Source organism: Eumetopias jubatus, unplaced genomic scaffold, assembly GCF_037043125.1.
Source record: "Eumetopias jubatus isolate StellerSeaLion01/CBP00866 unplaced genomic scaffold, mEumJub1_p1.0 scaffold_2, whole genome shotgun sequence".
Lineage (NCBI taxonomy): Eukaryota > Metazoa > Chordata > Mammalia > Carnivora > Otariidae > Eumetopias > Eumetopias jubatus.
The window spans coordinates 81,250,416-81,275,459 of NW_028274808.1; the positions used below are offsets into that span (position 1 = coordinate 81,250,416).

A 25,044-nucleotide genomic window follows, 5' to 3' on the forward strand; every position below is an offset into this window, starting at 1 on the left:
TGAAGGATTGAGAGGGGCATTTTTCCTTTATCCAAATGCAAGGGCCAATGCCATTCTTTCCAAAGGGATCTTGGTCTTCCCTCCTCATAATTCTATTTACGCCACCCATGTATCTATTTTTCCCAAATCTGAACCATCCTGGGTTTGTGCTGTGAGGTGATTTACTTCCTATTTTCTAAATTGGGGACAGCAGCTGGATTCCAGCACATTTCCTGGTTTCCCGTGACTTGCCATGTGCTTGGATCACTTATGTCCCCAGCTGGAGAAATGGGGGGAAGTGATAGAATATAGTTGTGACCCACCATATTTCATCTTAGGGCCAAAATCAGGTGGTGAGTGTCGTTGTCTAAAGAATGAATTATGAACTCTTTCCTTACTTCCTGCTACTATCAGCCTTATCCCTATAAACTTACCTACTGATAGACACACAGTACCGTTGCTACCAGAAATTCTTCCTAGTGTTCTGGGGTAGGGGAATTCAAGGAGATAGCCTTATTGGATGCTTTCTGTGGTCCACATATATGTAGCCAAAGGTACGTTTCATAGCCCCTGTGGTCGAGAGGGAAAGAGGCTCTCAGCAGAGCCAAAAGATTAATGAGAACGAAAGGGGAGAGTACAGTGATTTGCGGGACTTACTTTGAGAGTGGAATCGTCCTGCCTCACTCTGTACATTTGAATATTGGTACTCGTCTTCAGTTGGCATTCATCAATGCTTATTTAGCTCACAGATTGGATAATATGTAGATAATACCTTTTTGCCTCTACTTTGTTTTAAAGAGCTGTGGAAAAGAAAAAAGAAAACTGGGGGCTAGGAGGAGGAGGGTAGTTTAACCAGGACAGATGGTGGTCTCTTCTCAGTTACTTGCGCTAAAGCCTTTGCGCCCTGTTTATCCCATTTTAATGCTGTTTAAAATATATTCTCCTAACACATTGTTTATGTTAGAAAGCTCTTCCTATATGACTCTTTCTCGGCTTTCCAGGAGACATCCAGAGCTAAAGTGTTCATCCTGTGGTAACAGTGAGTGTTCAAGCGTTAGGCCTCATTGTCTGATTTGGGGTTACCACCCCCTTCTCCCTCGCTGGCTGTTTCGTTGCTCCTCAGCACCTGCACAGGAGAGGACACAGAGAGAGGAAGGGAGAGTCAAATGACTCATTTATTGCTACTTGTAAGTAGCTTTGATTTCGAAAAACATTTGGAAGAGAAGGTTGAAACACAGCCAGAATACATCATGAGGATACCCATGCACTCATGTCTCCAAGAACTAAGGGGAATTAAGAGCCCAGAGGGACCATTTTCCACCATCAGATGGTCTCACCCCGGTCTAAAGATTCCCGCAAGCATGGTGCTAGGGACAGTGCCCTAGCAAAAGCAAATGCTCATTTATCATTGGCTATGAGGGATTTGATTTCTGGCACAAGTATGTAAAGATTTCTTGGGTTTAAGTGAACTCTGTACTTTAGTTCTCCCTTATCTTTCCACTTCTTCTTTATGGTCTTCCTTCTTTCTTCTTATTTTTGTTTGTTTGTTTTTTCTTTCACTTATTCATTTTTTCAACAAATATTTACTGAGCTCCGACTATTTTCTAAGCCCTGCTTTAGGTCCTAAAGGGGACCTAGGGGAATAAAACAGTGCTCTCTCCTGCACAGGTCCTGCATTCTCTTCCCACCCCATCTGTTGCTACCCATACCTCACTCCCTCACTCTAGTTAGTTAGTGCCTGGGTTAATATCTCTGTTGTTATGGGTTGTTCTGCTCTCTGCACCATGCTTACCAGCCCTTCCCTGCCTGCTGGAAACATCAACCAATGGAAGAAAAATAGTCAAGGCTTCTCAACAGAGATAGCCTGGGGACAGGATTCAGTAATATTTAGTACCACCCAAGGAAAACATGTTAAACTTGTCTGTATATACTTATATCCTGGTACCATCTTTTAGTGGAAAGTACTTAAAAGTTTAGAGAACTCTCAGCTATTGAGATAAAACTCTTCACTTGCTCCTTCCTGTCTTTGGGTATTAGGGACTCTCTCTGTCCTTCTCCCTCCTCTTTGGGCATAAAGCAGTGGCCAACTGATCACTTGACAGAGATGGACCTTGCTTTTTGGTTATTTTCACGTCAGCAGGAATTTTACTGAATCTTGCAAGGATTCTGTTTAAAACCTAAGCATGCACCTTCTCCCCTCCCCCACCCCCAGCCAGCATTCAGGTTCAGAGAAGGATATATAAAGGCCTATTAATCACAGCAGATGAGGTAGACAGGGCTTAGATTTATTAAATGGCAAAGGATAATAGTGTTAAATAGATTTAAGGTTAGATCAGATGCTTTAATTGACCCTTTTTCTTTCTTTCTTCCTTTTTTTAAATGTGAGACAAGTGAAGTGTATTCTGGACATTAGATGAAAAATAGGTTAATTTTTAAAAAATGAGATCATTTGGAATGTTACCAAATGGTGGACGTACAGTTTAAATGTGCCTCTTTAGCTAATTTCTAGTGAAATCATCAAATGAAAAGAAAACAAGATGACTGGGAGAGGTTTTACGTTAACACCGGGACACTCAGAGGTCACCAGATAATGACTGAGCACTCCACGTCATCTGCTGGTTGGAGAAACTGATCTCCTGGAGCCCCCAGTGACCGAAGGATTTTCATTCTTGATTGTCATTGGACACAAGTGAAATTGTGCAGAATTTGTTTAGTGTGATGGACATATCCTGACTTGTGATCATCTTCTGCGTGACCACAGAGGGACTTCCTTTTCGTCACGTGAGCCTCCTGTGTCATCTAACACTAGGCAACATCAGACCCAGAATCAAGTCCAAAACTTGTGCTGCAACCATGGGCCCGGTTTGGTGGCCAATCTGAAAACACCAGCAAATGCCCAGCTGAGCTATCTCAGGCAAGGACCTGTTGCATTGCTTGCTGGTCTGGAGGATGTAAAGGCAAGTTAAAAATCGACCAAGGGATAAAACCTCAACTACTTTGCTCTGATGGAAAATAATGTTTCTTGGACCCCAGAAAGAGAACTTCCAGGGCTCACTAACTCTTTATTACCTTTAAAGTTCAAGTTCCATTTTTGAGGGCATATTTGTTCCTTGCAGATTCAGATAGAACACCTGGTATTCCTCATTGTAGGTTTTTATTTTATTTTTAAAATATTTATTTATTTATTTGAGAGAGAGAGAGAGAGCATGAGCAGGGGTGGGGGAAAGGGAGAAGCAGAGTCCCCACTGAACAAGGAGCCCAATGTGAGGCTTGATCCCAGGACCCTGAGATCATGACCTGAACTGAAAGCAGACTCTTAACCAACTGAGCCACCCAGGCGCCCTGTAGGTTTTTAAAAACTTGATTCTAAGTTGACCCCCTGCTTACCTCTGTCTAGTGAACTGTGATTTCTAGTGTGCATAGCTAAATCTTCAGATGTTTGTGACTTCTCCTTCTTGAGTTGCCAAGTAGTATATGATAGAGGGGAAATAACTCACAATTTTGGGGGGCCAATTCAAAAGGCCAATTCTGATAACATGTCTTTGAAATTGTTTTAGGAATCGAAAGTGTGTGTGTGTGTGTGTGTACTGTAGGTCACTGTGGGGCTCTTCTGTTAGAATATACTGTTCTCAGAGATTCTCATATATTATTAGAAGAACCAGAGCTGCCCCTCTGTTTTGTTTCACAGAGAGCATTTGCTCTCGTTTTCCCCAGGAGCAGATGAACAGTGTGTCCATAGGGAGAGTAGGAAACTGATCAGAGTGTATGTTTTACCTCTCTGGGGTGTGGAGCACCCATGGAAAAGCCACAGCCTTGTATTTCGTTCCTCAGAGCAGGAATGGGGAGCTTCTCCCTGCTGAGGCCCGCTGCACTCTAGGCATTGTGGAAATGAACCAAGGGCTACGCCGTGGAGAAAAATGAAACCTAGGATGAACTTCCCATGGAGAAGCCTATACCGATCTGGTCCCCTAAAGAAGGGAAAATTGTGTCAGGATGCTTGTGCTTGTGTTCCGTGTGATCACTACTTTATTTTTTTTTTAATTTGGAATTTTAATTATGTACATAAATAGCAACTTGAGAACGAGGAGTTCTAAGGCTAGACATTATCTCTAGGTGAAAGGATTTCCGAGTAGTCCACTTGCAGTATGGCATCACCCAAGATAACAAAGAAGCCTAGTATAGTTTGTCCTGAAGAAGAAAGCCAATTTACTATATTCAGTACTGGCTTCTCTGCCATTTTTCTGTAGAAATACTGGTTTACTGCATGGAGTTTCCAATGTTTACCTATAACTGATTAAAATGGGCAGAGCATGGAGCATTCTATTTATTTCCAGGTGAATTCTTCACATTTCTTGGCTTTTGAAAGTTCTTCCACAAATCTTCTACGACTATGTATCCTCGTAAACCCCAGTCATATAATTTCTCCCCACTGACCTGGACAAATATGATGGCTTGTTGTGGATAATAAAGAGAGGCAGCAAGTCCCATGAATCCAGGTGGATACACCAGCTTCTTTATTTTTGAACCTCTAGCCAAAAGAAGTCCAACAATGCCAGCAAAACCAGTAACACCAAGTCTTGGAAAAAGTCCAGGAGGTGCATTTTGGAGATATTCATAGCTGCCTAACCCCCATTGAGCCAAGCTCTGCATCCTGGGCTTAGTTTGTGAGTACATTTCCTGACACCAACTTGTATATGGCTCGCAGTAACGTCGGAGATGTGAAATGCTTTCTTCAAGTGGGGTCCTTGGCTCCTCCACATATTTAGATTGACCCTCAGGGACGGAGTAGAGTGAAAGCTCATTAACCTTCACAGAAGTTTTGTGAGGTGAGTCCTTTTTAGGTGATGCAGAGACTCTGAAGGTGAGCAGACTCAGGCTGGCTGGCCCCACAGACCTCTGAATTACCTTGAACATGCTGCTGGCAGAGGTCCGTGTGATCACTACTTTAGAGAGACAGGGTAGGCTAAGAAAGAAGAAAGGAAGAATACCATTCAGTGTGTGAGACTCGGATTCCTCATTCCCATACGAAGAGTGGGGCTAGGTTTCTCTCCACTTCACTGGGGACCCAGCTCCAGTCACAAGGTGAGGGCATAGCCACCGGGCCAAGGCTGCCTCACTCCCACATTGCTTCCCTCTGAGGACAAAGAGCCCGACGGGTGGTGTCAGACTTCTGCGGAATAACATTTCCACTTCGGCCTCCCTCCTTGTCTCAGAGGCTCAGGGAGAGGCCTGGGGCTCCGTCTTTCACCGAGCCACCAAGGAAACCCACCCCAACTCTTCATTCCATTTTGATTTTGGCAAGGGCAAAGTCAAGCAAGAGAAAGCAAAGGCGGAGAGCAACCGCCTTGATCAGATGCCTGCGGGTGCCAGGCCCTGTGGTAGGATGCCACCGTGTGAGCTCATTTCTTGCCCCTGGTTGTTCCTTTCACTTCACCTGGGCCCCTTGCCCTGCACTGTTGTTCACAGAGTGCTAGTAATAAACCCACAGCCTACAGGAATCGGGTTTCACACCTGGATGGTGTTTTTAGGACCAATGAGAACCCCGTATCTTTGAGGATGGCCAGCTGGAGATGACAGATTTTTAATTTATCTAATTGACACGAATATCACTCTAAAAAGTGTACTGTTTCCACATGGCATCATTGGTGTTGCTTCCACACGCATTCTTTGAAGCCTCTTGTTATTCTAAAATGCTAGTTCAGGGTCACGATCGTGAACCAGCTGGAGAGAGAAGGGGCAATTTTTATTGTCTGTTTCAGTGCCACTGTCAATGTTTCATCCTTTCATATTTTGTTTTTTGGGGTTTTTTTTTAAAGATCTTATTTATTTATTTGACAGAGAGAAAGCACAAGCAGGGGGAGAGGGAAAGGGAGAAGCAGGCTCTCGCTGAGCAGGGAGCCCGATGCGGAACTCGATCCCAGGACCCTGGGATCATGACCTGAGCCAAAGGCAGACATTTACCCGACTAGCCACCCAGGCGCCCCTCTTGTTTTGTTTTTAAGCTCATAGCATGTATGAATTCATAGCATCTATGGCAGATCGAGGAATCAAGAGAAAGACACGAGCATCACACACGTGCCGTGTGCTGTGTTTCAGGTGACTCATGTGACAAATACACATTAAGAATATCGAATGTGCCAGGCCCTGTGAGACATCTCGGGAGTGAAAGATGAATAAGAATCTCGCTCACCCCCAAGAGTTCGGTGCAGAGGGGAAAACGTGGGTGTGAATAATAATTGCAGAGCGCTCTAGGGTTTGCAGGGCTGAACGATCTAGAGGTAGGATAGACCGGGGAGAGAGAGGGTCACTAGATGCAGATAAAGGAATGCTGCTCACAGAGGGAAGACCTGAATACAGATGACAGTTGAACAACATTGGTTGGAATTATGCGGGTCCGCTTCTGGGTGGGTCCACAGGATTTTCGGGTCCACGTAGACGTGGATTTTTTTCGATAAATACAGTACAGTGCCTTAAATGTCTCTTCCTTATGATTTTCTGACATTTTCTTTTCTCTAGCTTACTTTATTGTAAGAATACTGTTTGTGATACATACAACAGACAAAATACGTGCTCATTGGCTGTTTATGTGATCAGTCAGGCTTCTGGTCAGCAGTAGGCTATTATCAGTAGTTAAGTTTTGAGGGAGTCAAAAGTTACATGTGAATTTTCGACTGTGTGGGGGGAGGAGGGGTCACCACCCCTGACCCCCACATTGTTCAAGGGCCAGGTGTACTTTTGAAATCTGAACAGGATGTCACCGGGGTGTTTTAGAAGGGAATAGGGTGAGGAACAGCATGGCATGCTGAAGCCACTGGAATACTGCAGTTTTGCAGGAGCACAGAGGCCTCTGGAGGCATGCTGAGGGATGACGCAGGGGGGTGGGCCTGGGGCTTTACAGGGGACAGAAACTAAGGGAAGGAATCATCTAAGGGTGCAGGAGCCCAAGGGCAGGAATGCAGTGGGCCTCGACAGGCCTGGAGGCTAGAAGCAGGAGGCTTTCATGAAGGTACCTGGGGTGTCTCTCTCCTTCTCTCTGGGTTTCCATGAACACACCATGCTGGGCCACTCCCTTGCCCCCTCTCTTCCTCACTCTTTCTTCGTCCTCCGGTCTAAGAGTAGAGGTAACAGTCCCACCGCATCCTCTGCTCTCTACTCACCTTCCCTTGGCTCTCACCACGTCCTCTGGAGTTGGATGACCTCTGGTCTGTGTGTCACTGGTGACTCTCCTCTTACTGCCCACAGCCATCCCGACCTGCACTCCTAAGTACTTATCCCAAACAGAACTGAAAATGTCCCGCCATATTTCTCCACCACCCAACTCTTCTGTCTTTCCTACTCCTATTGAGGGCATCTCCCAAAACTCAAGCTTAGAAGTCATAGACTCATTTTTTTTAATCATGCCACCCCACGCCGTGTATGAACTTTCTTTGTAATTTCTCTCACATTGGTCTCTTCATTTTTTATTCAGACTCCTAGCCAGTCAGTCGCCTCCAGTTCCTCCCCATTCAACCTCTAGAATATCCTATGAATCTTCTCTCCCCGTGACCTTTAGTTCAGGCCCTCAGCGTCTCCTTGCTTGGATTACCACCATAAACTCCGAACAAGCGCCCCCATTTTCACTTCCCCCTAGGCCTTCCAAGTGCCACTGCCAGGTTGGCCTTTGTGCTCCTCCCCTGTGCAGACCTCCCAAACGCTGGCTCCTCGCTCACCCCCCATTCTGTCTAGGCTTCTGGGCCCCCACTGAAGACTCCACATTCTGCCCCTACCTACCTCTCCAGGTTTATTTCTCTGGAATATAATGTGCCTCTCTTTGTTAAGCGGCTGTTCATTAGAGGATTTGACTTCAGCACCAAGGTTCCAACATGAAGGATTTTAAGGGAAGGGAGGGAAGGAAGGAGGGAGGGGGAAGGGGAGAGAAGGAAAGAAAGGAAGGGAGGGATGGTAGGGGAGTGAGGGAGGAAGGAAGGAAGGGGTAGGGAGGGGAAGAACAGGAGGGAGGAAGGGGAAGGAAGAGAAAGGAGAGGGAGAGGGGGGAGGGAGGGAAGGGAGGGAGGGAGGGAGAAAACTCTTGCCCTGGAGCCAGAAAATAGGAAGGTGGTTACTGCTCTGGGAAAAGGGGGGAATGGGGAGTTAGTGTTGAATGGGTAGAGCTTCAGTAGGGAAGATGAAAAATTCTGGAGATGGATGGAGATGATGGTACAACAATGTGAATGTACTTAATGCTGCTGAACAGGACACTTAAAAATGACTAAAGTGATACATTTTACCACACACACAACAACTCTTGGACCTCTTGGCCAAATTGAGAGTATAAAAGTGAGAGGCGATTGAAGATGGGGGTGAGGGTATCTCGGAGACAACTGTGCTGTGCTCCCCCCAACTGCAGGGTGGCAGGGATGAGGGAAGGGGTACCAGCCTCACCCCAAATCTAGAGAGCACAGCTTATGGGGCGCCCCCTGGGCGTTTGTCATGTGTTTTCCTCGGTGGGGAGCCTTGTGCACTGGTGTTCCATGTCTCTGCCTGGGAAGGCTAGAGGGTGGGAAATGGCGAGCTGCTTTGGGGACTGCATGCACAAGAAATGCTTCTGTGCTATGAGGGGGCTGAGCTTGCGCTGTTCGTCCAGTCAAGTACAGAGGAGCTGTCAACCATGGCCCCAGTGTTGACCATTTTCCCACAGGAGGGCTAGTCTAGGTATGGCCTTAAATGCCTTCCAGTGGAGTCGCCTAGATGATTGGTGGCTGCACAATGATAAAGGGGGATGGACAGGCAGATTCCTAGGGCAGTGGAGGGAATACGGGACCCCAGACAAGAGGGAGTTCAGTCACGTAAAGGGAACTTCAGGGGAAAGATCAGTTCGAAATTAAAGATCTCTGAAGACCCCATGCTTGAATTCCATGAGAGAAATGCCTGCTGGCCTAAACAGGGTGAAGCCATTCTAGAACGGGGTAGCGAAGAGCTTTCCATCCTCTCTCCTTCTCTCCCTCCCCCCTGCTCCTCTGGCTCTTTTCTAGGGTCTGAAAAGACAGCTAGTGTGCTGGGGAGAAGGCAACGAGAGAGGGAGAAGGAGCGGATTCCTTCCGCCACAAAAGGCTACCTGGAGACCCTTCCAGGAAGGACTCCCCTCCCAGGAGGTGGAACTGTAGACTAACACGTGGGTTGGACCTTCTGGATTCTGAATCAAGACCATTTTGCTGTTTAAAGGACGATACGGCTTTGTAGTATCTAAGAATTATCAAGTTATGGGCCTGCCTGAGTTTTCACCCAGGGACGGTAGAGGGACTCTTCCTACAGGGCCGACTTCAAGGGACAGTGGAATACAGAAGGAGAGTTGCTTTTATGTTTATACCCTGTGAGTCTCACTTACTCAAGGTGCCACTTCCATCTCTCAATTCTGGCCCTCCAGCCAAAGCAGCCAACATGGTATTACCCGAACACCCCAAGAAGACTACAATCCACCTTTTGTGCTTTGGTTCCTGGTCTTCCTTGACTCCTCTTCCCACACTGTATTTTAATTTTACCTCTTTTATTAGAGGGCTGTTTACACTTGTCTGATCATTCATGTAGATTTAAAGTGCTTGGGGTCATGAGCCATGTCTTCTTTGCCGTTGTAACCCACATCTCCTCTGTCCTCGTACATAGTACCTAGTAGACATGTTGTAAAATGATGGGATGACCAAATGACTGATGAATGAAATAATACTAATTGATAATTACTTATGTTTACTGTGTTCGCAAAAGTAGAAAAGACCATGTTAGGATATTCTTATGGCTTTTTCCCCTGCGGTTGCCAAGCAGAGTTTGAATTGGACTTATCTGATTTGCAAACCCACTCTTCCGATGCCACCAGATACACAGTGTTCTAAATGCTTCTAAAAGAGGAAATAATCGTCTTCTTATGGGCATATGTAGTCATTATTTTATTTTTTAAAAAGTACGTAAATGACAGAATATCTGTATTGATCATAGAAAAATTGCAAGATACAAATGAGCATTGCAATGAACAGTCGCCTACAACCCACCTCCCAGGCATAACCTTACTGTTAACACTGTCTCTCATCTTTTCCCGTGTGCCAGTTTTTTTTTTCTTGGAATAGCAGTATAGGCCACTTGGGGTAAAATTAGTATTTGTCCTATTATTTTAGGAAGAGATTCTAAAGGGATTTACGATATGTGTGGAGAGGGAAGGTGATGGGAAAGAGTAAACCCTGGATGGGTAAACATGTCCCTGGGTGTGGGAGTCAAAGCTAAGAGTGAGTGAAATGATTAATTCAACCACTGTTTTGTCAGGACACCTCAGGCAAAGGGGAGAGAGGGCCAGTGGGATCTCTGGCCGACTTAAGATCTGTTTCCAGATCAGCCTGCCTCCTGCCTCCTAGGCCAGCCTGTCCAGGCACCAGGCTGAGATGGTGATTAATATGTGGGGGAGCGTTAAACTAGAACTTAAGAGGAGCTTTTCTTTCTTATTTGCCTTGGGTTCTGATAAAATTTGAGGGGAGGGGGTTGAAAACCCAAGTGTAGCAAAAACTTCACAGCAGTGGTTTTCAGTTGGGGGATTTTGCCCCCAGAGGATATTGGCAACATCTGGAGTTATTCAAGGTTGTCATACCTGGAGGATGGGTGCTGAAACCAGGGATGTTGCTAACCATCCTACAATGCACAGCACAGCCTCCCCAAATAAAGGATCTGGCCCCACATGTTAACAGTGCTGAGGTTAAGAAACCTTGCTTTAACAACAACAAAAAAAGGCAAGAGAACAGTTGGCAAATATTTTCTTATATATTTCTTATATTATGTCTCACTTGTCCATTGAGATGTCAGCTTGAAAACTCTGTGAGTCTGGAGTCTATCAGGTAGACTAAAAATGTTAAAGGTTTTTTTAATCAATAATCAGTGTTTTGTGCGTTTGTGAAAGGTCAAGAGTTGTCATAAGAAAGGACAGAAAGCACTTCATGTAAATCATACTTGAAATTATCCCAAGTAGCTTTCAAAACCTGATACCATTCAAGCCAGTGGTACACATAGCCAGATGATTTTTAACCTAGGGGCAAAGCTGGGGAAAGGAGATGGAAAAAGATAAAGATAATGGAGCTTCGTTCTCGCTTTGCTCTTCGTATCACTGAAATTTTTGTGGAATTAAGTGAATCCTTTTCAGTATGTTTTTGTGTTTGTCTTCAAACCTTGGAATGACTTGCAGGGTTCAGAGACATCATTACATACCTGTGTCACTGACCCCACTGTTTATTTTCCAAATGTTACGTACTTTGAGGGAGCACAAAGAGGGAAATGTGTGTTGTGACTGCACCTATGGGTGAGGTAGCTAGAGGTCAGGGTGGCTGTCAGGTCATCAAATCCCTTAAGAGGTTGCAAGGAGTGCAGTCTGCACTCCAGAAACAATCAGGTGGACTACAAATCAAGGCAAAGAAGCTAGACGTGTAACTTTGAAAGCTTCATATTCTTTTCTTTTCTCTTTCTTTTTTTCTTTTTTTTAGCATGATTGAATCAACTTGGTTTTTATGAGCCTCACAGATAGGCGGAGAAACAACAGCTTGGCAGGAATAGGGAAAGGGGGAAGGGATCTAAATTAAATATAACAGTTGCTTGGCAGTTTAGTTGCTGACAAAAAAAACAAGTCATTTACCCTGAAAACCATGTGTAATATGTCGGGAAGGAGAAAAGAACAATTAGCCCACTTCTTATATAGCTTTTATTGACAGCACTATATTAATTGTAATCATTTAATTCAAAATGCTCTTCCGTCTTCTTTACTACAGCTCAATAAACTACACGTGTACTTGGCTCTCACCCTGCTTTGTGAGGAACGCGTAGTTTTCTCTAACCACCCAGCTTACAGCAGTGAGGTTCCCCTTTCACATCTGTCCCATCTGCTTCCTACTGCTTCTTATTGCTATATCCATCCATCCATCACATATTACCACAAACCTGGTAACCTGAAACAACAGAAATTTATTCCTTCACAGCCTGGAGGCCAGAAGTCTGAAATCTGAAGGCTCTAGGGGAGCCCTTTTCTTTACCTCTCCCAGGTTCTGGTGGCTCTGGGAAATCCTCAGCCTGTGTCCACCATGACTCCAGTTTCTTGTCTTGCTCCGGTCAGGCTGCTATAACAGAATCCATTGACTGGGTGGCTTATTAATGACAAAAATGTATTTCTCACAGATCTGGAGGCTGGCAAGGCCAAAATTAAAGAGCCCAAATATTTGCTGTCTGGGAGCTCTCTGGGGTCTTTTTTATAGGGGCACTAATCCATTCATGAGGGCTCCATCCTCATGACTAGTCACCTCAAATATTACATCGGGTATGAAGTTTTAGCGTGTCAGTTTTGGGACAGAGGGTGGAACACATGTTCAGTCCTCTTTTCACGCACCCTTCCCCTGTCGTCCTTATCTATTCTAAGGACACTTATAATTGGTTTTAGGGCTTACCTGGGTAATCTAGAATGATCTCATCTTGAGATCCTTAACTGAATCACATCTGCAGATCACACTTTTTCCAAATAAGGTGACATTCACACGTTCCTGGGGTTAGGACATAGACAGATTTTGAGGGCTCACGTTCAACCCACTATTCTCTGTATGTCCTCCCCCCACCAAATGTTGAGTACACTATAGTTACTAATAAATGCTTATTGATTTGAAAGTGTGCTCATTTTAAAGTGACCCAAATTAATGGCCGGGCTGATTGCCCCACCCCTTGTTTCAAAGATGCTCTGTCATTAGCTCTACAGAATGCATGGACATAAAAAGTCCGACTTTGCAAGGTGAATGTATGTTTCAGACTAAAGATCAAACATCTAATAGTCACACCTAAAGCAACAACAGCCTGTAAGATTGCTGTTTTTCTAAGCATTGGTCCTTGTGGGCTGCAATTAACTTCCTAGGTGGTCTTGAGGATTACTAGCTCCCAGCAAGGTATAAATGTCTCAGTTGAATCGACCCTGTTTACCCTTTATTAATTTAGGTGCCCTAGAAGAGCGAGAAGAAAAAACTGATCAGAACTTTAAAAATAGAGGGAGACAATCGTCATATTAAAATGTTCGCTTTAATTTGATTCGCTGAAATTGAGTGAGTTCTGAAACAAGGACAGATGTTCACCGTGTTCTCCGTTAGTTCTGGAAGTAGCATAGCAGAGAGCATGGAGCACGTGGGGGAGTGCCCGGGAGACCCTGGTCACTGGACCCCTAGTGCTAGATTCAGAGACCTGGCTGGGCCTGGATCTGCTGCCACGGGTATGGCCTTGGGCAAGTCACGTTCTTTGTCTGGGCTTCAGTTCCCTACCTTTTCAGGAAAGGTGGGCTGAACTAGTAATTTTTCCATCTGTTTTCCCCTGTGCTGTGGCACTCTTCTCACCTGCTCCCAGACATGATCCTCGTGGTTCTCTCTGTGATTAGAAACTGGGTTTGGTTCAGAATTTTAAAACCGTGGTGTTCTGGTTTCTCCTCGTTCACCTGCTTGCAGCGGAGAGCTACAAGGAAACTCAGATGGTGAAGATTAAAGAGGAGCCCATGGAGGTTGACATCCAGGACTCGCATGTCTCGGTATCACCCAGCCGGAATGTTGGCTATAGCACTTTAATCGGGCGAGAGAAAACCGAACCCTTACAGAAGATGCCAGAGGGCAGAGTGCCCCCAGAGAGAAACCTCTTCAGTCAGGATATCTCTGTGAAGATGGCTTCCGAGCTTCTCTTTCAACTGTCAGGTACGTTTCTGTGCAGAAAAATGTCAATAATTGGGAATAATTGGAAGGAAAGCCACTCTAACAAAGTAAAAACACCCGCATTATAGGATTTTTCAGGCAGAAATCAATTTTGTTACTTTAACATGCATACTGCCACTCAAACTAACAGTTAATAAAATGTTGCCAAGTGGAACTCCTGCCAAACTTTCTTTAATAAATAGTTAAGAATCATTTGAAATTAGAACTCTATTCAATTCTGTGCAAATGATCCCTGTTGACTAGGCTAAACATCTCACCTCTACTTTTGCTTAGGCAGTTGATCTGATTAACAGCCTTTTTTCTTTTTTTTCTAATGTTCAAAAGATAAACTTCCATTTACTCCAACAGTGACTGAATTACCATGAATTCCAAATTAGTGTGGTTTGAATTAAGATTTTACTGTATCTTGCCAAAAAAAAATCAAGGAAAGGGAGAAGATGAAAATGGGAGGACTCTTGCCAACTATGCCCTTGCAGAGCATTGTTCTGTAAACCAATTGTTTCCACTTTGAATACTTGGAATTCACAGGTGTAGGAATTACCAGCTCAGCTAAGAGTCTTGATAGAACAGTTGAGGGTCCTCTTGGTTACCTTTGTTAACTCTTTCAAGCTGCATAATGTTTGTCCTTAACAAATATAACATGCTGTTATTATCTGAACATGATTGAGATTGAAGGTATATACTGACATATGAGATTCAGGTTCATATGAAATACGCACAGCTTGTCCGTACTCAAGCATTGGCCTACATATGGAAGTTCATGCATCAGTAAAGTTTGTTACTAATGTTTGATAAACTCTGTTTTGTTATGGATAACATATTCAAAATGCCATGAGATGCCTCATTATTTAAGTATTCACTTGCTTTCCCTGCTAAGAAAAATATCAGGGAAAAGAAGCTGGAATCTGCATACCATCATAATGGTTCACCTTCTTGTTGGCCTGGTGACACACCCCAGAGCTTGAAACTATCAGTTGTTCCCGAAAACGGTGGCCTCCTAATACTCAAACAAGGATTGTTCTTTGTGCAAAGCCCTGTAGTAATGGAAATAGTTAATTCTGTAAATTTCAGAGGATACGTGAATCTTTGCAAGCTCCCCAAAGCTCCAAATCCTACAAGATGCTTTTAAAAAAAGAAAGAAAAGAAAACAGGCTGAAAGCATATCTAAAAACAATATACCTTTGAAAATTACTTAGCAGTTAAAATTTGCAAAAGTGAGGCCAGGGTGGTTCTTTTCAGAAAGTCTCTGTCTCTCACAGTACAGCTGTCTGCTGTCAGTGACAAACTTTGTGTCTGAGAGTTCTTACCCTGGCATGGTCACTTACTGCCTGGATGACCTCAGGCAAGTCTTTTAGCCCCGATTTCCTGCTCTCTGAAAGAATACTGCCTCTGAATCCAAATTCAGCCTCATTGTCATTGTCCAGAGGACAGAAAGCAACCGTCCCCACCAACTTGCATGCAGCCATTTCAGACAAGTGTTAACCAAGTACTGGGCCGATGTTGGAAGCCTTTCGTTTTTCCAGATATCTGTTTAAATTTGTTCAGAAATTCCTAAAATCAGGAGTTTTTTACTTGCCCTGCCATGGAAATCTGAAACCCTGGTGGAGTTGGCCAGGTTTTCTCTGCATGCTGAAGCCATTGAGAGCCGTAACAGTCAGGGCAGAATCCTCACATTTGGACTGGATTGGGAAGGCCGGAGTTCAACTTTTGTGTTCTTGAAAGCTAATTAAATAATTTCTGACAGCTGGTAGATACAGACCTCAAGACAGAGTAAGGGAGGGTTTACCTCTGCTTGTCTAATGATATTTTTTTTTGTCCCTGGTGACATTTATCAGAATAAGTGCTCGATGACTGCAGAACCCAGAGGTCTTATGGCTGTTTTTGTATCTCCTCTCACAAAGGGGCCTGACAATACAGAATGCTTAAAGGTTGTCATCAAAGTTAGAAGCGGAACAGTTGCAACAACCGCAATTTTCATGCTGAATCAGAGGAGAGCAGAAATTTTCAGCTGGGGAAAGATGTGGTAGAAATAGCGGGTTCTGGGCACATCTCCCTGTGCGTATGTGTACTTATTAAGGCCTCATTAAAATCAGACATCACACTTGAAATTTGTCAGTGATTGTTTCCCTTTGATTGGTTTTTACTAAAATATTTTTGTGGATGCTGTCTATATGCTTTTAATGATTGTCTTTACGAATAAGCCAGGGAGGGTTTGAATATATAAAAAGGAAACCAAAAGAAAACCACAAGAGAGAAAAAGAAACGTTGAGGGAGTTTCTGTTTAAGCCTTAGAGACACAAATTGAATAAGAACGACCTAAAAGGGATGTTTCATTCTTTCTTCTTACAGAAAAAGTAAGCAAAGAGCACAATCACACAAAAGAAAACACCATTCGGACGACCACCAGGTAGGCCATTTTATGGGGGGGGGCGTCCCCTCAGAGTGCCCCTGTGTGGGCCCTCAGGCCCCAATCGCGTGTTGCACATTGTTCCCCAAACTATTTTCTCCCGCTGGGTTCAAAGGAGTCATGCCTTTTGCCCCTAGTTTGTGTTAGACATTTTGTGGAAACAATACAGAAAGCAAGAGCGCCAAGGGGGAAGACCACTAATATTTATCAAACATCTAATAGCTGTTACTTGGCTGGAGAATTTTCCAGATGTTCTTATTTTTTATTCCTTTATAATAGTTTTGTGAAGTAGGTCATGTTATTATTCTCTTTGCAAAAGTTTCTTGACTTGGGAGTTTAAACGGGTGGCACAGCTGGGATCGGGAGCTGGGTCCGTATCTCAGGAAGGCTTCACCCAGTCAGGAGACCAAGATTCTGACTGCAGCTGTGTTCCTGAGTAGCTCCTCAGGTGTGGACGGATCACTGGTCATCAAGGATAGCCCAACTTTTTGCCTCATGGCACTGTTAGGAGGACAGAACACCTTAAAGCGAGAGAAAATGCTTTAAAAGGCTGCAGGAAAACCTTTGTCATTAACAGCTGTAGATAAGGATGCTGTACATTTGCCAAAGGCAGCTTGAGGAGGTCAGCCAGGGTGGGCTGCCCATCCGTTTGCCAGATGGAAGGAGGAGGACTGGCCCGTGCGGCCACTCATCCCCAGCCTGGAAGGCCATCCGGACCGCAACTGTGGTATGCACACTCCACTAGCGTATACCCCACTGCTGTGAAAAAGGCACCCCGGGGGAGATAGGAGCTCTAGCTTTCAAGGACTGTCCCCCACCCTCAGACCACCCTCCAGTCCCTGAGTTAGCCCCAGACGCAGGCTTTACCGGACAAAATAGAAACAGGGAGAACGAGATGTGAGCTCCCCAGAAGGCTTTATATCAAGGAACTAAGCTTTCCCGAGCAAACTTAGATTCGATTCTTCCTAATGGGAGCAGTTGACTGGTTTGGTGTTTTTTCCTTCCTGCAAAGAAAGATAAATGATGTTTTTCTCTTTGAGGTGGTATGAGTCGACCTCAGAGCATCATCAGGCAGTGAACAGTGCTCATCTGAACCTTAACCCGAGTTGGTTTTTTTCTTTTTAATTTTATGAATTGGAATTTGGGATATCAAATGTCAAACAGTAATTAAAACAGAGCCAGCTGGCATCATACAAAGTTCATATAGTAATAGGAAAATGAAACCTGCTATAACAGAACAGAAGAGCGGTACCAGCCTTGTCTCTGTGTATTAAGTACACAGATGGAAAATGGGTCTTGCAATCTGGGCTGCACAGTTTTGGGAAATGGGTCTGGGGACTGGGCGGGTTATTTGTCTATTAAGTTGGATGCCCGAATAGGCGATGTTACCTACTACAGATGCCAGTGGACCTTCCACATGTAATCTTAAGACTATTTAGTATCTATGCTTGTGTTCCTGGGTCTGAGCACACGAAATTGTCCTGATTGGGAGACCATGAAAGACAGCAGATTAAAAATAATACATGTTAATTTTAATTTGCTTCCTTAGGTTTCTTGAAGTGTCCTGGGTCAGGTTTCCTAGACGCAGAGCCTGAGACAGGGATTCCTGTGAAGGGGCTGTACTGAGGGAGTACTTTCAGAGGACTCTGCTGGGAAATGAAGGGGGCAGGAGAGGGGAGAGGAAGTTGTGGAGCAAGGATGTAGTTTTTGCTGGATTCCAGCTTTAGCTCCATCCCACAGAGAATTCTGGAGCATGAATTGCACCACAGGGTAAATCCCGCCTGGAGGCAAAGGGGCCAGCTCTTTGGACCCCCATGCTATTCACTAGCTTCGGGTCACCCCCAGCAGGGGATATGGAGCCTTCTAGTTGCAGGAGCTCCAAAGGTGAAGGCAGTTCTTGCTCACCGTTCACAGCCAGCACCGCCAGCCACTCGCTCACTCGCTCACTTGCTTGCTCGTGGTGAGCACCCTAATGCAGTGAAGGAGTTCTGGGCAGGACCCGACAGCACCCCCTGTGGTGGTTTTCTGCTGGATCTTTAAGATCACATAATAATACTTATATCACAGACAAGTTTGCTACGAAGCCATGTTATTTTATGCTTTTCAGGTGTTCTCTGGGAAGACTAAGAGGAGGTTTGAACTAGCCCCAAATGAGTGAAATGCGTCTCAGAGCCTAAATTGCCTTGGCTGGAGCTAGAACATAATTATAGAATAGAAGAGAAATTTTTTTAGCCATTTGGCAAAAATGAGGCAATCTTTAAATTCTTCTCTTGCTGGGAGATTATGAGTAAGAAGAAATCCAAATCAGATTTTTTGCCCAGAGCAGAGAAAGGGGTGCTTGCTGTGAGCCCCCAACGTGGTACAGTGTTCATAAAGCAGTGTTACAGAATTCTGGGTTTATTCTCCTTCTATAGAATCCTTGGTGTGTTTTTATTCTTCCTTTGAGTAGCAACTTGTTCAATTAGCCTCTCCTCAAACAGATCTCTTTTTTACCTTCTCACCTCATTACTTCAGGTGGAATAGAATCAAGCGGCTTCATGCCAAGAAATCCTCTTTAACCTTAGTTAACTGATAGCAGGGACAGGAAAAAAAAATGCCTCTCTTTTTTGATTCCTGTTTTAGAAGGAACTCTTATTTTGTATGCACAAGGTCAGCTCAGGGGGCTTACGTTTTAAGATAGGATTTGCGATACTTTTCAAAAAGATTGACATCAAGCCTCCGAATTTCCTTATCTCTGGATCTTCAGGTACTTAGTGGGATCTTCTTCTAGGTTTTCCAAAAGAAGCTGGCTGTCCAGAATGATGGCTCATGTTTGCAGTCAGGTCCAGAATCTGCCATGTTTGAGAGTTGCTAGGTACACTAAAGATAGTTTAATTCTGAAGGGCGGGCCTTGGTACCCTGGCCGTAGCACCGTACTGAGGTCAAACTCTTCCAGATGCCAGGGGGTGTCTGAGCTCCTCCACTCAGTGAGATCTCCTGCCCCTAGAGTCTGGATATCCAGGGCATTGAGAGCAGAGAAGAGATGTGCAATCCTGGAAGAAAGCAGCTGATTCTCTCTCCCTGTCCTGTATAAACCCACAACTTTCTCCACAGTTGTTTGTCATTTTTTGGTCTTGACTCTCATTCCAACCACAAGAACTAAGGAAAAGTGTAGCAGCCTAGGAAGAAACACTGTAGCTCGGCATTCCAGTATGTGTTTACCAACGAGAGGAGATGTGGGGTGCGGATTTCCATGCCTGGGCCCCAGGAGAGTGTGGAGGATGTGTGTACAGCTCACCATCCATCCCATACAGACTGATAGTTGCACGTCCCTCCTCGTCAAATCCTTTCCATTGGCAATTCTGCTATTTGTTAATATCTCCATTATAAGATGGGCAGATATGGAGAGAGAAAATGATGTTAGAGAGTGTTCCTTGTTAACAATTTAAAAAAAAAAGGTTTAGGTGAGGCTAAAGGTTGAAACGAGTAACTAGCAAGTTTCTGGATCATTGAGTCTCTGCCTTATTTAAAAATTAAAAAAAAAAACCCTCTTTCAATGGAAAATTTCAAACATATACAAAAGTAGAGAAAGTACCCATCATTCAGTCTGAACAATGATCATCTCATGACCCTTGTTGAGAGGTCCCCTCCTTTTGTTCTCCCTCCGCCTAAATTATTTAAAGCAAATCCCGGGCATCATTTTAAGAACTTGTTTGAGAATGCTTTTTCTTTCACCCCAAGAACTGAGACTCAGCTGCTTAGATTAGTATCACCTTCCCAAAAGTTAAGGAGAAAAACAGTCTACCAAAGTGCACCGTGTAGCCAGGCAGAGAAATCAATCTACTCAACAACTGGAATGATTGGATCATGTGGTCCTGCTCACCAATGCCTTGATCTTAACCCTTCCACCCTTGTTTGTGCCCTCATAGGGGCACCTCCACTGAATCAGTCCTTTAGTTGGAACTTCACTGTAAATGCTAAAATAGCAGTTCTTTTGCCTCTTTAACCTCAGAGTCTAGCAAATTCAGTCTAAGTGTAAAGAAGGCTGTGCATCTCCTTTGAGATGGTATGTGGACAGAGTGTTCTTAACGCCATTCTACCTGATAAATGAGATGAGGAGACAGTCAGCCAGACCCAGGAGAACAGAAGGACTGAACACTTAAGAGACTAATAAAAATCCTGATTTTTTATTTCCTTTCCTAGCACAAGCCTAGATTCTGCAGAGAATAGATACCCAGCTAATATGATCATTTGTTGATGAAAATATATGAGGCATGATATCATAACCAGATCCCAAAGTTTAATGGAATAAAAAGAAGATCTACATCTTCTGACATGGACCATCACCCCGCCAGATGCTGGATAAGATCGAAATAGGAAAATGGAACCCTAGAGTAAGAATCAGATAGCTCCTGGCAGGTGAATTGGACATGCTCAATGTTGTGTAACACCATGAACGCCAAACAATGGCTGCCAAGAACCCTCTCTTGGTTATTTGTTCTCTCTTTTACCCATTAATAATTCAGTGTCCATGGGGATATAAGATTGCAGGCCTTAAGAAAAACTTCTCACACCTGGCTTGCTTTATTCCAAAAGTAAGGAAGTGTTTACCCGAATTGTCCTTTTCGCCATTACAAGATAAAAAGCAGAAGTGGGAAAATCAGAGAAAGGTAGACTCATAGCATGCCGTGCCAGCCGACATTTAATTTGCCCAATTTTCTCAACTTGAAATGCGGGCTTTTTGTTACGATTTAGGTAATGGCACTTACAGTGCTCACTAAAAGACGTATGCACTTGGAAGTGTCCAATATAGAATTTTCCTGTGTGATCGTCTGGATTCTTGTCCTTAAATATTTATGATTCAGTAATAGAAATTGCACACATTTGGAAAAGCATCAATTTGTACAATTTCCTCTTTTCATTTTTTGGAAGGCCAAAGAGAATAATGCTCTATTACCTTAAAAAGTAAAAGGTTACTTACAAAGAACATTGGCTTAGACAAAAGCAATTAAGAAAATAAACAAGAAACAGAGCACATGAAATTGGTCATTTTTTATTAGCTCTCCACATATTTTCATTACCCATTAAATTTTAGGACTTTAAAATTAAATGCATTGAGATTCCATTTCTAAAAAATGGAAATTGCTACTAATTTCATGGAGTCCCTTCAGTTAAGACATTCGGTGCTATTTTTGGTGAAGTCAAGGCTCTCGGAGAGCCATATGGTGCCATTGCAAATTTTAAGACATCTTTCCCCAAGATACTGCCATCTACTGGAATACTGTCACAATAAATACATAAATCTTTGATATCTGTGATTAAGCAGGCCCCCCCTAGATGTGGTACCTTTGTGCAGTGCACAACCTGCACCACTGTCTGCAGCTGCTCTGACACAAATGTTGACTTGAGTGTCTTTTCATTGGCAATACATCCTTTTCAACTTACCTTTTGAGTTTTCAGTTTTCAAAGAAATTAAACTCATCTTTGAAAACAGTAGGGTTTTTTGTTTGTTTGCTCTACATATAGCCTGAAATTATTCTGTCCATTGCTGCCACTTGGGTTTTTTTCCTTCTTATTTCACCAGACCTTCCTCAGTACTTTTTATTCCTGCACTCTATTGTCCTATAAGTATCACCCCTGCCATTTTTCTTTCCATCTGTGATGCCTATCTTGAACTGTTATAGTTGAAACAATATGCTTCCAGAACCATTTGGTATTGTGTTATTGTAAAGAGACAAGTTTAAATCTCCCTTTGAGGATCTAAAGAGGGCTGTGCCTTTTCTTCATTTCCCATGAACTCTGCCGCCTTTCCTTCTACCGGCTTGCAACAGAGGTCCATCTTGTTTGTGTAACTCAGAATAGCCAGGGATGAAGTATAAATGTGTCAGTCTCTCTAAGTAGACATCTAGCTTTCTCCCTTAGCCACCTTTGACAAGTTATGTAGGGGTGACATGACCAAAAGGTGTATGTGGTTTAGGTGCTAGCTTCATCCTGTTCTTATCTGGGATTTTCTCTCAAGACTGTCTCCATGGTTGTTACTAGAAGCATATCAGATATAGAAGGGTTGACCTCTGTTGAGGGGTGAAAAGCCCTCTTGGGTGATGCAGCAGGCCAGGGAGTATCCACATCTCACTGGCGTCACCTACAGCTTCCACAGGACAGAGTCTTATGTCACTACAGGGAAGACTGAGTTCATCTGTTCCCAGCTCACCTCAGCCGAAAGCCCATCGTCCTTGTTTATGCATAAAGCCAGAGTCCCGTGGGAGATCCAGGTCCCTCACAAGCTGACATTTCGTGGATCCGGACATGCAGGTTCACTTCCTTGGCCTGCGGTTGGCTCCAGCTCCCCGGGTCTGGCCTCCCTGCCACAGCGGCCCTTCACAAGGCCTGGCATTGTGCTCCTTGTCCTGAGAAGTTTCCTGGCCCCACAGTGGATGAATGCTCGAGTTGCAGGAGCAGGAATTGTTCCTTGAAAACTTGGTGTTAGCTTGTACAGACTGGCCCGCCTCTGAGACAACCCTATATAGAAGGCGTTTGTGCTGTTGAAAGAAGAAAATTAAAAAAAAAAAAAATTACCAATATATATTTCTTCATAAGGTGTTCTATTGTTTTTTAATATTTTCAATGGCCTCTCCCTTCCATAGCTTTTGGCCTTTCTCCAGCTGAGGTTGACCAATCCTGGTGGAATCCTAATTTACATACAGTTGTGCCCTCCTAGGTCTTAACATTGCCTTAGAATTATATCATCCCTCAGCTTACTCTTTAAAAGACTAAGAATCTCTTTAAAAATAAAGGATCCTACACTGCAAAACTTAGTCTTTTTTTCAGTTTTAAAAATAACTTTTATTGGTGGAGAATATAGGAGAACATAAAGAAGAAAAAAAATAATCATTTATAATCAGTCCTGCTACTTAGAGACAGCCACTGCTAAGTTGGTGGTGGGTGATTCTCCTGGCTGAATTTTTGTCTATTTATATACGTATACTTTCCTATAAAAATTGGATCCTACTATATATACACTTTTGCAGGCTTCCCTTTTCACCTAGTGATATACTAAGAACTTCTTTCCATATCAATAAACATAACTCAGTATTATTCTTTTAATGTTTACATAGTATTTGGTGTTTACATGTGTCATAATGTATTTAATCAGTCCTCTGTTATTTGCTATCAAGGGTTTGGTTTTATTTTGTTTTCCCAAGTTGTTGCTAATATAAACAAACCGGGGATAAATTGACTTAAAAAAAAAAAGCATTCACGGTTTTCAGGCTTTTGCATGATTTGTCTAATGGACTTTCGAAAAAGCTGAATCTATAATTCCACCAGAAGCTAATAGGAGATAGAGAGAGAGAATATTTCAAAGGTCTTGTGCTTTATCATTAAAAAAATTTTTTTTACCAATTGGGAGGTTATAAATTCTATTTTATAGTTAAAATCTTTTTATTTATTGATTCTTAGTGATGCCAAGCATTTTGTTCATAGGGAGGCATTTGTATTTGTTCTTTTGTATATTTTCTTTTACTGCCATTTATTCTTCTCTATGGTGGTTTGTCTGGGTTGGAATTTTCATTTGATTGTTGTTATTGATTTTTTTATTATGAAAAATTTCAAAACACAGTAGAAGGAATAATGAAACCACCACGTTCCCATCACCCACTGAGAAGACATTTGCCACGCTTTACTTCATGACCCTTTTCTTCCCTCCAATTTAAATCACATCCCAGGGCACCTGGGTGGCTCAGTCGTTAAGCGTCTGCCTTTGGCTCAGGTCATGATCCCAGGGTCCTGGGATCGAGTCCTGCATCGGGCTCCCTGCTCAGCCTCCTTCTCCCTCTCCCTCTGCTGCTCCCCGTGCTTGTGTTCTTTTGCTTTTTCAAATAAATAAATAAAATCTTTAAAAAATATATTTAAATCACATCCCAGACATCATAACATTCACTCTCAAATTCTTTGATATATATCTCTAAAAAATAAGAATGTTTTCCACAATGCCATTGTACATCGTACAGAATCAACACATTTGAGTGTTTTTAATTGCTGAGAAGGTTCTGTTTGATCGGCACCAGCCAAGTATGCAGTCATATCAATGGACTAGGAGGAGGAGACACAGCTTTCTTGTCAACTCTGAAAATTAAAGATGAAAATCTGGTGCCCATATGAGTAGTACAATGACCTTGGTTCTCCATCTGCCCACAAACCCCATTTAGAAACCCACTGAGTCTGCAGTGCCAGCCTCCATTTGTAGATAAATGTCCTGGCTGCCAATGTATAGTGATTAATTCACGTTTTATTCAGTACAGTCCTTCTTTCTTTGAAAATGTGTGCACCCAACATGATCAACAACCGGGTTTCTAGGCCTGCCCATTGGGGTTGTAGGTGGTCTCCTCTGTTGTGTCCCTTTCAAGCTTGCATAGGGAACGTGCTGTTTTGGATGGTTAGAGTTGTCTTTAGGTCAGAGGCTTGCAATCAGTTTTAGTCTTGAGCACTCTTCCCCACCCCCATATTCAAATTCTTGTATTAAAATATATTAAAATCATTCAAGAATAAGGGGTCCTTATTTCTGTGGTGTTGCGAAGAGAAGGGCAGTTAAAACTGTTTTCTTTCATTATAGATGATTACCTTTTTAACAGACTGCTAGAATGTTCATAGGAAAATTGGCACTGACTGCTGTACCTAAAATGTTAATATCTGGGCCCATTTCAGAAGAAGCAGCTAATCTCCCGTCCAAAATGAAATTGAGGGCCCAAGCTGGAAGTTGGGAGGACAACATAGAGTTGAAGGTGACAAAGAGCGATTGCTATACCATAACAAAAGGACCTAACCAGGGTTTTGTAAAGTACTAAAAATTCTTAAAAAAAAAACAACAACTGCTTTTTAAAAATTTCTTTAATTTTTTTTAAGATTTTATTTATCTATTTGAGAGAGAGAGAGAGCACAAGTAGGGGAGAG

At 43.3% G+C, this 25,044-nt stretch overlaps 1 protein-coding gene and 1 pseudogene across 3 annotated transcripts in view; one reads left to right on the top strand and one right to left on the bottom strand.

Moving 5' to 3' along the window:
• Nucleotides 1–25,044, top strand: part of ZNF827 (zinc finger protein 827) — a 171,762-nt gene that overhangs the window by 74,632 nt on the left and 72,086 nt on the right. For all 3 annotated transcript variants that reach the window (XR_015767772.1, XM_088021027.1, XM_088021028.1), the window contains exons 6-7: nucleotides 13,452–13,691; nucleotides 16,059–16,116. Coding sequence is in view for 2 of the 3 variants with exons in the window: in XM_088021027.1 (XP_087877153.1) it covers nucleotides 13,452–13,691; nucleotides 16,059–16,116 (298 nt within the window). In the remaining variant the exon portion in view is untranslated. The remainder of the gene's footprint in view (nucleotides 1–13,451; nucleotides 13,692–16,058; nucleotides 16,117–25,044) is intronic.
• On the bottom strand, nucleotides 4,162–4,896 carry LOC114225589 (MICOS complex subunit MIC26 pseudogene; annotated as a pseudogene).